The sequence below is a fragment of the Elgaria multicarinata genome, chromosome 3, assembly GCF_023053635.1.
Source record: "Elgaria multicarinata webbii isolate HBS135686 ecotype San Diego chromosome 3, rElgMul1.1.pri, whole genome shotgun sequence".
NCBI lineage: Eukaryota > Metazoa > Chordata > Lepidosauria > Squamata > Anguidae > Elgaria > Elgaria multicarinata.
This window is the reverse complement of record NC_086173.1, coordinates 141,797,278-141,810,123: the sequence shown is the minus strand read 5'-3', so window position 1 is coordinate 141,810,123 and position 12,846 is coordinate 141,797,278. Positions and strand designations below refer to the sequence as shown.

Below are 12,846 nucleotides of genomic sequence, written 5' to 3'. Positions count from 1 at the left end.
GTTCATTGCTGCCATGTACGAACAATGATCAGCTTTTGCTAAGAGCCACTGAACATATTGCAAAGGAGTTGGGGGTACCCTTCATGTAGGAGAAAACAGAAAGGCTTGCCAAAAGGCACTGAACTAGCTTTGGCTGTTAACTCTGTCATGGGACATGCTCACAATGTTATTGCAGCTATTATGCATGTTAACCAGAAAGAAGTGCATCCTTAGCAGGTCATCCTAGGTCACTTGAATTGTATAGGCTGGGTTAGGAACATAGGAAGCTGCTTTATACTGTCAGATCTTTGGTCCATCTAGCCCAGCACTATCAACACTGACTGGCAGTGACTCTCCAGGATTTCAGGTGAGATTATTTTCCTCACTGTGACAAAATAATAATTTGTGTTTATATACGTATATTTAAGTGTTTGGATTTGCTGTGGCCAATTCTTTTATTTTCAGGAAATGGTAAGTGGGAGGGGAGAGTTAGAATGGTGATCAGTGTGAATGGTGTCATCTGATTGGTTGGTTGATTTGAATGGAGAGAGAGAGTGGGGGCAGGAGAGTGAGAGGACAGTTTGGCATTCAGTTAGAACAGCCTTCCTCAACCTGGGGCGCTCCATATGTGTTAGACTACAACTCCCAGAATGCCCCAGCCAGCTCTGCTGGCTGGGGCATTCTGGGAGATGCAGTCCAACACATCTGGTTGAGGAAGGCTGAGTTAGAAAGAGTCAGTCAGTTAGTTAAAGTCAGTCAGAGTTAGAAGAGTCAGGATTAAGGAGTTAGTGAGAGTTGGAGTGAGTGAGGTTTAGTAGAGGTTTGTTTCAAGATAGTATTAGGAAAGTGGGACTATAGGATTTGGAGGTGGTTAGTATTCCCTGGGAGGTTGAGGGAGGTAGATGTACGTGGATAAAGAATAATAATCTTAAAGTGTCATTTAAAAACTTTTTCGATATGAATAAACTTTGTTCTCATTTTGTTTAACAACCATGTCTGCTCAGTCATTTATGTTACTTCATGTGGACAATGCACACACACACTCACAAAGGTTGAGTATTCCCTCATTCTTTTAGAAGATAAAGAATAGGGTGGTGGCAGTGAAGCAGAGGTCTGATCATAGATGTCACAGAGGCTGGTGATGCCACACTCACCCTGACTGGAAAAGCCAGGGATCAAACCTGGGACCGTCTGCAGGCAAAGCATATGTGTACTGCACATATTTTATGCAGAGTGAGTCGGAACAATAGTGAGAGTGCCTTATGCACAACGCAACATCAGAAATGTCAAAGTGATGGGGAAGGATCACAATAAATGGCTAATTTTCCTGTCAGAATGTAATAGTATCCATTCAGCAGGGAAACATGGCCATAGAAGCTGATGTGTAGGTCAATTCAGAGTATCCACGTTGTCTTCAGGGAGATGGTTCAGGTGATTAACAACCAATCTTCTAGGTCCAAGCAAATGTTGGAGTTATTTAGGCCCTGATGGTTGGCCAAGTTCATCCTGTGTACTTCAAGTAGCAGCTTATTAATGTAGTCTTATATAAGGAGCACTTGCATTTATATGAACATCTAATTTGAGTGATTAGCTACTAGACCACTAGGGCTGATGATGTTTGATAGTGATATTGTATGCATGTTTATGAAATGGAAATTATCTCATGCTCTCATGCTTGCATGGGCTCATCATAATGCATATTCACTTAATAAAGGACATGTTTAATTTGAATAATCAGCAAGGTAGTTTTTATGTTATGCATAAAAATATTAATAGCATCATTAAAAGTTCTCAATTCATCCACCCCAATGCACCCATGCCCATCCTTGCCCCCTCCCCTACATTTTATGTCACACATCATGATGTCCTTGAACTTTAAAATAAAAGACATTGAAATTCTTAGATGTAGTCTTGAATTTTTATTCAGAAATATAATTAAATGTCTTGTAAAATTAAAGCAGAATAGGCTTTCATACAGAGAATGAAATAAAAATAAAAAATAATTATACCCCTAAGTGGTTATCCAAAATTAAATGAACTCTATTACCTTTTTTGTTTTCATTATATTAGGCACATAGGTAGTGCCACAGTATTCTAAATTAAATTATTCACCTTTCTTATTTTGTTGCAGTTCATATTAATAAAGATCTTTTCTCATTATGGAATTTAATAGGAAATGAGCTTCTTCTTTTGGAGCAAGATATTCACAAATCTTGTCTTGAAAGAAGACACCTTTAAGCTTTAAGCAAAATTTGCTATGTGGCTTAGAGGATATGGAATTGGCCATATCTGGACTAGATGGACCCTTGGTCTGATCCAGCATGGTACTTCTTGTGTTCTTATGTTCTCAAAGGACACATTCAAATGGTGGCAATTTTGAAGGACAAAGGACTCCAATGGCTTCATCCTGCGCTTGTTCCCTGCTTCTCCAAACCAGCCCAATAACAATTCTCTTCACTGCCCCCACTACCCATTGCTTACTTTTCCAAAGCCAGAGATAATGACAACTTGCCTTATGGATGCATCATTACAATATCCCATCTCACTATCACCGAGCACAATCCTTATAAGAAAGGCTTACAGATAGGCACAATTACAGGCTGGGGAAGGCTGCTCTAGCCTGACCAAGAAATGTAAACTGGTGATGGTGGTTCTGCAGCCAGGAACTGACTGCATCCTCAAAGGCTCAACTTGAGTTCTGTTGTACAAAGCAGATACTCTGAGATTCAGCTAGGAGGATCAGGGACAAAACCAGATTCCTATCACTGAAGTTCACAGGACAGAAATAGGGTTTAGGTCCTCACCCGTCCTCCAGGGTCCACAACCACACCCGTCTACTTTCTCCTATGTAAGTGAATGGCTGGGAAAAGAAAAGTGCTACACTTGGAGACAATGTCATAAGCTCAGTAGCAGCAGATTGGTTATTATTTATTACTTATTTATTTGATTTGTATCCAACCTTTCTACTAAAAGATGGCACTTAAGGTGGTTCCATCTACTCCCTCATTCAGAAGGGAATGGGGAACATGGAACACATAAACTTGCCCTTGATTGAATTCCTTGAGATTGCTTATACTGGACTCTAACAACAGACTGACATGCAGGTCCCTATAAGATAATGTCTCTTGAGCAGAGGGCATGAGCATGAAAAGCACTTTTGATGTTCTTATCAGGCAAGCACAGTATTTAGTAAACATAAATGAATCTTACAGCCTACCTAATTCGGGTGAGGTTAAGGGACGATTTCCAGATTTTTGTTCTGCTGGGCGCAGCTTGTTCATATTCAGCAGCTGTGTGACTTGTGGCACATCTGAATTTAACTGACAGGCTCGAGGAATAGTATCTGTTTGCCCATCAGCTGTGAATCAAAGATCAGTACAAGGTTGAGTAAAAAATGGCAAAGGCTTCACTTTTCTACACTGATTATCTGAACAAACAATGTAAAACAGCTGAAACTAAGAAGGATGCAATACAGCCCACAAGGTAATTGCCAGAACTCCACAGGCTTTTTCAATATACACTGTGAAATTCAACATTCTTATTTTAAAAGCTTCTAGCCCCTATGGTTACGAAATGAAAAATCTTGTGGCAATTGGCATCTTCATGGCTCAAGAACCAGAAAGCAAATAAAAAGAAACTCACACATCTGTTCAATTTCAGAACCTTTCAATTCTTAATTCCATGTCATGATTTTTTCTGGGTAAAGCTCATTATTTTTAAACTAGAAGTTAGCAATACCAGATATCTTTATTACCTCATCTCTAAAGGAGGACTTAATTGGCAAGTAATGTGCCAGAATTTCCCACATCCCAGAAAGATATTGAATAACACCACAATATCCCAACCTTAACCCTTCCTTGCCAATTTAAGAAAACGTCTGACCATATTTACTTTCTGAAACAATGAGGCTCATCCTAAAATAACGGGTGCTCCCTTAGGAAAACATCTTAGCAAACACCTATTTCATTCAGTCATGCAGGGAGTGACATGTAGATGGAGGGGGTGAGGAATGTTTCAGGCTATAGGAAAATTAGTCCTGTGTAAAGAGGGTATAATGGTACCAAAGTGGTACCTGGATATGCACTATACATTGATTCCCAAAGGGCTGTGGGTTTGGCTACTCCAACAACCTTTTCACAGATATAGAGAATAGAAGTTCTGTGTCTTTAGAGTATGGGTGGGGTGGGTGGTATTGGACAAGCCAATGTTCCTTCCGGGCCCATAAATCTACAACTAATCACCAGCTGTTATATCTTTTCTAGGAAGCCTAATTGCATATGCATGATTGCTGTTAACTTACTGTTAAAATAATTTATGTGTGGGGATAAGAATTAATTTGATTTCAGGGTGGAGGGGCTTTGCAATTAAAATACACTTAGCAATTAGTGGTCTCACAATTTATATCATGGAGATTCTTCTGAAGTATCTAATCCAGCCACACTGTGCAAGAGATTCAGTGTTTAAGTTATCTCATGAGGTTGTTCCGTTTGAGAAAGCACTGTAACATCTCAAACAAGTGGGCAGACTGGGAAGACTTTGTCCCAGTTCTTGTGTCAACCTGAGTTGCTTCTATGCCATTCAGTAATATGAGGAGTACCCATTCCAGCTCCTCTCCATGCCAGCATCAACCCAACATCAGAGATATATGAGTACAGGGCCTTTGTCCTTTGCTCATTTCATCTAATCTAAAAAATTAAACAGCATAATTTGCTTGCTCTGCAGGTTGTATTATTTTAATGCATATATTGAAGTTTTTGTGCTGATACTGCAAAGACAGCCTCCCAGACATCCATGTTATTTGACAAGCTCAGTTCCCAGAGCAGTGTTGGTATCAGTAATGGAGAAGGAAACTATTGCAAAGAACGAAACTCTGTTGGATGACACTGTTCTACATAATCAGCCACAGCACTAGAAAAAACAAAGCAAACTCCCAACTGGAGAAAGGAAGCAAAAGGCCAGGAGAAGCACTGGTTGAGAATGCCAATCATTTCGTATCAGAAGGCGTATCAACTTTCTAGTTTAATAAGAAATGAAAAAGTTGAAACAAAATGTGAGAATACAGCTCAGCCTCCAGAGAAATATCCGAAGAGCTTTGCAGAAAGAAATCTACTTATCCACCTGATTCCCAATTCCATGGATCACCCCAAAGGCTCAGCCTTACTGCTCTAATCCTGATTAGAATGAATAGAAAGTTTCCAACTTCAGTGCGAGATAATTAGCCTGCATTTTTTCACAAATGAGAGTGATTTCTGTTCACTTCTTTTGTAAAAACATCCAGCCACAATTGTGCTTTTCCCCACACTTTCCCTTCTGTACAAATAGTAGGAAGTGTCATGACTGGGTCAGCTGAATAAACGGAGGCACACTTCTCTAATTAAGCACCACTCTAATGTGAAGACCACATGCATATGAATATATAAACTCTGTTCTTTACAGAAATATTTCCCATGTGTACTCAAAGAATGAGAGTTAACTAAATAACTCCATTTCCAGGCAAAACTTTATATGCGTTCAGTATTCAGTCATGGACTAACCCTTAACTAAATAACTCCATTTCCAGGCAAAACTTTATATGCGTTCAGTATTCAGTCATGGACTAACCCTCAAGGGAGAAGCTCCACCTAAAAGGAACTGAGATACTTCCTCAGAAGAGGTGGTCACTGTTTTGGAAAGAGGAGACTGGCTATGCTGATGATGCTGGGAGCCATGGCAATGGAAATGCAACTCTCAAGCTGTCAGAATCTGTGTATGTCTCAGGAGTTGAAAAAAAGGAGTGAGAGATTTCATTTAAGTTAAGACAGTAAAGGCCAAGAAGAACTCCATCATAGTTCCTGTACCTCCTCGTTACTGAGACGTAACAAAAAGGAGGATCTACCCTTCTACAGCTTAGGCCTTTGGGGGGAAAAGGGAGAAAGATAAGAAATGGCCAAAGCTGCTTGGTGGGATCTGGAACCCTATACCAGCTGCTGGGAAACTTAGATCCTATCCAGATAGTATTGCCACAGTTTACTGGGAAATACGCTTGCACAAATGCCATTGAAACATGGAATTTGAGAAACAACAGGAAATGTTCCTAGCTAAGTATTTGATTAGATTAAATCAAAGTAACTCCATAACTCTAGTAGGGCTATGGTAATTGATCCCAGTTGTTAAAAGCAGCCCATCGTGCTCAACAGGTACGCAGCAGCTCAGGTAAACTTTGGAATTAAAAATATATAATCTTGAATGTGATTTGGATATCAGGACTCCTGTTAGATCAGATCAAAGGTCCATTGAGTCCAGCATTCTGTTTCTCACAGTGGCCAACCAGATGCTTCTAGAAAGTCTACAACTAGGATATGAAAGTAGTAGTCCTTCCCCCCAGTTGCTTCTTATTCAGAAGCAGACCGCATCTAACATAAACATAATGACTGATAATCATTGCTAGATCCATCCTCCAGGAAATGGACTAATATCCTTTTCAAGCTATCCAAGCTAGTAACCATTACTACTATCTTGTAGCAATGTATTCCATAAATTAATTACATGTGGTATGATTTCCCCCCAAAATCTAGCATTATTAGCAGAGAAAAAAAGTCTATGCATGCTCTCTACTCCGTGCATAATTGTATAAACCTCGTTCATATTTTTCCTTAGCTGCCTGTATTGTAACCTAAATAGCCTCAATGTTTTATCCTTTCCTCATGTGGTGTGAGACCTTGCCCCAGTCCAGGGTGAGCTAAAGCCTGTGACACTGATTCTGAAGCAGATGGGGCAACTGTAGAGTCAGACCCAGCTATGGGAAGCCAAGGGCCTGAGAATTCAGTTCTACCAGGCCTCTGACTAGCTTATGAGCTAGGAGGGGGTGAGATGCGGGACACTGATACAGCTGGGAGATCTGACCTTGATGTTGGCTCCTGCTTCTTGACCAGAGACATCTTCCATGAAAATAGGGCAGCAGGAGGAGATCTCTGCACAAGATCTTAAGGGTGTCTCCTTTGCAGCGTTGTCAGCAAAAGAGGGCAGGTCAGAGGTGTCTGGTGACTCGCAGCAACCGCCTGAGAGCACAGTTTCTCTGCCAGGATGGAATATCTGATACTGATCTTTAGCGGCCACTCCCCCATTTTTAAACCAGAGCAACCCACAGTAGATTGTGCTGGAAACAATGGATTAGTAACCTAGAAAGCTTCCTTCTTTCACTGAAAATGCGAACTTATTGTGATTTATTCTGCATGCTGAATCTAAACTGGCTGAGTATCATCTGGGCCTGGTAATTTATTTGCTTTTAATTTGTCAATAAGGTTACGAACTTCATCTTTTGTCACCACTGTTTGCCTCACTTCCTCAGACTCCCTTCCTGAAAACACCAGTTCAGGCACAGTATCTCTCCTATATCTTCTGCAGTGAACACCAATGTGAAGAATTCATTCAGCTTCACTGCAATTTAGGACTCCGTTAACTCCATTATCATTTAGCAGTCCAAATGCTTCCCTAGCTGGTTTCCTGCTTCTGATATATTTAAAGAATTCTTTACTGTTGGCCTTGATATTGTTAGCGATATGCTCTTCAAAATGCTTTTTTTTGCATCTCTTATTGTCTGCTTGCATCGCCTTTGTGCAAGCCTGTGCGCCCTTTTATTTTCCTAACTTGGGCAAGACTTCCATTTTCTGAAGGAAGCTGTCTCTTATATAACGTCCTTGACACTGCTAGTTAACCATGGCAGTGGCCTCTTGGACTTGGTGCTACCTTTCCTTGTTATACATTTTAGCTGAGCTTCTGTTATTGAGGTTTTGAGTAACTTCCAAACATTTTGAAGGGATTTAACCCTCTTGACTCCCTCTTTCAACTTCCTTTTCACCAGTTCCTTCATTTTAGAGAAGTTTCCTCTTTTGAAGTCAAATGTGACTGTGTTGGGATTCCTGGGCAATTTCCCACTTAAATATAAATTTAGTCTGATAGCACTGTGGTCACTGTTACCAACTGGTTCAACATCTCATACTAGGTCCTGGGCAACACCATGTAGGATTAAGTCTAGGGTTGCATCCCCTCTAGTCGGTTCCATGACCAGCCGTTCTAGGGCACAGTTGTTTACGCCATCAAGACATTTAGCCTCCTTGTCGTGACTGGAATATACATTTATCCAGTCAATGTGAGGGTAATTGAAGTCACCCATTATTACAACACTTCCTCGTTTGGAAGACTCGCTGATTTCATTTTCCATCTCAAGGTTACCCTGAGCACTTTCGTCTGGGGGACAATAGCATTTCTTAGCACTACATTAGTTTTGGGGCCCTGTATGGTCACCCACAGCGCTTCTGTGGAAGAGTCTGACCCATTTAGGAGTTCTAGATGTTCTCTAAATATAAAAGAACAACCTTCATTCTATTGGTTTGGTTCGCTTCTCATGTTTTCAATGTATAAGCTAACGTCAGCTGTTACAAGGGGCAAGGCCTTTGGTTCAACTGCCTCAATGAATGACTTCCCTGAGAAGGAATAGCGTTGCTCCTCTTCTCTTGTTTGAAGGACTTAGGAAGCTGTTATCTTCTGCTGTTTTTAACTGCCTGCATTTTGAATTATTAGTTCACTATAATTCTATGGAGTTTTCATTGTAATGACTTGAAATATTTGATTCTAAATTTAAGTAAGAATGTTGAAGCTTGCATAAAAGACAGGTGAAATGTTTTAATTTAATTAAATTAAAATTTGACTGTCTTGAAATACAACACACAACATACATATTAGGTATCAGGATCTCAAGGGGGAAAGGATCTCCTCCTCCCAATCACAACTGGGAACGTTCCATCAGTAAACTTATAGGCATTCACTGTTTAACCTAAAAGCAGAGACACTGCAATTCATCTTTATGATCCTATGCCCTGAAACAGGAAGAGTCCACCTTCATGTCAGTTTAACTGGAAAGCAATGCCAATTCTCTTTTGCCTCCACTTGGTAGAGCCCCGTTCAGCTGTCACCCTTGTGAACACCATTCAATGAACATTTCAGTATGACAGACTTCCTCCCAGACTGACACATAACAAATCAACTAAGTAATGGATAACAAAAGGCTGATTGCACAGATGGCAGAACTCAGCAAAACAGAGTGCCGGTCCTTAAAAACCAATGCCTTACAAGTTCAAATCACCTGGACAAAATAAACACAAAGCAAAAATGCCATCTTTACAGTATCATCTTCTTTTTTAAAAAGCCAACAACAATATACCTGGATCAGAGTTCCAGGAGTGTAGAACAGGTTGATAAAAAAGTCAATTTAAATCAAGACACATTTGCTCACCAGCAAGAGCATCCAAAATTCACCACTTGGTTCCAGGGAGACTCAAATTGCAGTCAGTTATCAAAAACTTTCTCCTCTTCTACTGATGGCCTGCAGAATGTCTGCAGTCAGTGATAGCTCCTCTCTCTGGGCAAGCAGGGCTCCATTCTGCCACATCTGAGAAAACACTTGCAAAAGCTCACTGAAGGTGGCCTCCCCACAGAGATCATCCTACATAAGGAGGAGTCTCCTTCACCTTGAAAGTGCTTACATATTTGCAGTAATGATGCTACCAAAGTTTCGGGGAGGGAGCAGTTTGGGATACAAATCTGTCCAGCATGCAATGCTATGCAATGTGTTCTCTACCTCCTTTCCATTTATCTGGCCTGGAAGTGATTGCAGCAGTAACAACAGCAGCAACAGTAGCAAGGGAGATCTGAGGACTTGAGGGGCTTCTTTCCTTCATCTTTTTGCCTGGAATGTTGGAATGTTCCATGAGCCCTGGAAGATGAAGTTATCTACATCTAAAAACTACGTCTCTGGGAGATTCCTGGTTGCTCGAATGCTAACATTCCTAGTGTCAAGAAGGAAGGTCAAAAGCCTCTTAGGCTTCCAGATTTCTTAGACTTCTCTGTTGTTGTCAGTACTGTAGCTCCCACCAGGTCAGGTAAGTAAAGAAACGGAACATTGGTACTTACCGAGAAGGTTCCTTCTGGGTTGGTGTGCGGAAGGCATCCCACAATGGGTTAACTCCCCCTATCGCCCAGGAAAAGCAGGGACTCACATGACTGAGTTTTAAGCCCTCTATTGGTCTGAAGCTCCTCCTAGCCAGTTCCGTCCATGGCCAAAGCTCGGAAATTGAGAAAGGAAGCATCTCTTTGTATCATAGGTAAGGAAGAACCACAGAGGAACAGATAACTTATTAGTAAGTACTTAGAAATCAATCTGAGAGTACAAACTTTGAGGATCCTTAGGAAAAGGTCTGGCCGGCTAAATGCAGAGACAAGTGGCCTGATAGACTCGGTGGTGTTTCAGGGTGTGGTTGGGATGCCTTCCGCACACCAACCCAGAAGGAACCTTCTCGGTAAGTACCAATGTTCCGTTCTCCAGGTTGGTGTGAGGAAGGCATCCCACAATGGGATATGCAAAAGCTAAAAACCCCTTATCTGGGTGGGAAAATCTTAAGCCGAGTCTATTGTAGTCCTACAACCTGCTGGAGGACTCTCCTGCCAAAGGAGGCATCCGCTGAGGCATATGTGTCTATTTTGTAATGTCTTATGAAGGAATTAGGACTTGTCCAGGTGGCCGCCTTGCAGATTTCTGCCAGAGGGGCATTAGTACTTAAGGCGGCTGATGTGGCTGCTGCTCTAGTGGAGTGAGCTGTGACTCCTAATGGTTTGGGGAGGCATGAGGCCTCATAGGCCGAAAAAATACATGCTTTTAACCACCTAGCTAGGGTAGATCTGGTAACCTTCTTGCCCATAGCCACAGGGTGAAAGGAAACAAACAGTGAATCAGATTTTCGAAAGGACTCTGTCCTTTTTAAGTAAACTTTAATGGCTCTGCGGACATCCAGCTTGTGCCAGGCCTTCTCCTGTGGATGAGAAGGGTTAGGACAGAAAGATGGCAGAATAAGCTCCTGTGACCTATGGAATAGTGTGTTGACCTTAGGGATAAAGGTCGGGTCTGTTCGAAGGACGACAGAATCCTTATGGAAGGTGATGAGGCCTTTTCTGATTGAAATGGCAGATAACTCTGAGATTCTGCGAGCAGATGTTATGGCCACAAGGAAAAGTACTTTTTGTGACAAAATGCGTAGTGGGATAGAGGCAATTGGTTCGAAGGGAGGTTTAGTCAATGCAGAAAGTACAACATGTAGGCTCCAGGAAGGAAACCTATGGACAATGGGAGGACTCTTGAGTGCGGCTCCACGGAGGAATCTTTTGATGTGAGGGTGTGAACTTAGTGGCTGCCTACCAGGCCTGGAAAGGACTGATGACAGGGCTGACGTTTGCCTGCGCAGGGTACCCGGTTTTAAACCCATCTGAAGGCCTTGTTGGAGAAAGGCTAGGAGTTCCTTGACACCTGTTGCCTGTGGAATAAGCTTCTCCCTTTCACTCCACCTGCAGAAGGACTTCCAGGTTGTTTCGTAAATTCTGGTGGTGGAGTCCTTGCGGGATGCCAGCAGGGTGGATATGACATCCTCAGAATAACCCAGAGTTAAGTAGATGGACCTCTCAGCAGCCAGGCGGCTAGTTTGAGCCAATTTGGGTCTGGGTGCAGTACTGGTCCCTGAGACAAGAGATCTGAGATCTGGGGCAGGAACCATGGACCTTGCACTGCTAGGGCTAGAATCTCGGAGAACCAGGGGCGTCGGGGCCAGAAGGGGGCTACTAGGACTACAGTGGCTTGTTCCTTTCTGATTTTTTGTAGAACTCTGGCTAAGAGGGGGATTGGAGGGGATGCATAGAGCCTCTCTTTCGGCCAGTTGATATATAGTGCATCTATCCCTTCGGCTCCGTAAGACTGGAATCTGGAGAGAAATCTTGGCAGCTTGTGGTTTTGCCTGGATGCAAACAGGTCCAGTGTTAGTGGGCCGAAATGGTGTATGATTCTCTGGAAGACTGCTGGATGTAGGCTCCATTCCCCTGGGTCTATTTGTTGCCGACTCAGATAGTCTGCTGTATGGTTCAGGGTCCCTTTGATGTGTTGGGCTGATATGGAGGCTAAGTTCTGTTCGGCCCATAATAGCATGCTCTGGGCCTCCAGGTGTAAGGAGAGGGATTTGGAACCCCCTTGACGTGTTATGTGGGCTCGTGTTGTTGTGTTGTCCGGTCTGACTAGGACATGAGAATGTTGCAGATGGCGTGAGAATGCTTTTAGACCCAGGTGTACTGCCCTGAGCTCCAGCCAGTTGATGCTGTGGCATTTTTCCTCTGCATTCCATTTTCCTTGGGCCAGGAGAGAGTTGCAGTGGGCTCCCCACCCTTCGAGGCTGGCATCTGTTGTCAGTAAGATCCTCTGAGGCTCCTGGAAGGGGCTGCCCACCTGCAGATTTTGGAGGTCTTGCCACCACATGAGGGAGTCTCTGACGTGCAGAGGGAGAAGTATTGGGAGGCGATCCCTCCTTGCTATTTGAGCTTGGAAGGGCAATAGGAACCACTGAAGGAGGCGAGAATGCAGCCTGGCCCATGGGAGAATGCCGAGGCATGAGATCATTAAACCCAGAAGATGCGCAACATCCATTAAGTTGGTTATTCTTTGCCGATGAATTGCCCTTGAGCGGTCCTGAAGCTTGACTATTCTCTCTGGGGAGAGGAATATTAAGCCCTTGGAGGTGTCGATGAGTGCTCCTAGATGAGGGAGGACCTGGGTGGGTGTGAGATGGCTCTTTTTTCTGTTTATGACAAAGCCGTGTCTTTCTAGGCACTCGACAGTTGTCTGTAGATCCTGCGAGGCTTTCTGACTGGAAACAGAACGGATAAGAAGGTCGTCCAAATATGGATAAATATGCACGCCCTTTAGCCGGAGATGAGCTATTACTGTCACCCTGATCTTGGTGAAGATGCGGGGTGCCGAGGATAGGCCAAATGGAAGTGCTTTGTACTGGTAATGAT

General features: G+C 42.8%; 1 protein-coding gene across 1 annotated transcript in view; it reads right to left on the bottom strand.

Annotated features, from left to right (window-relative positions):
* Positions 1-12,846, bottom strand: part of CFAP20DC (CFAP20 domain containing) — a 184,364-nt gene that overhangs the window by 113,178 nt on the left and 58,340 nt on the right. Inside the window, exon 7 of the mRNA XM_063122092.1 lies at positions 3,197-3,337. Within this exon, the coding sequence (XP_062978162.1) occupies positions 3,197-3,337 (141 nt within the window). The remainder of the gene's footprint in view (positions 1-3,196; positions 3,338-12,846) is intronic.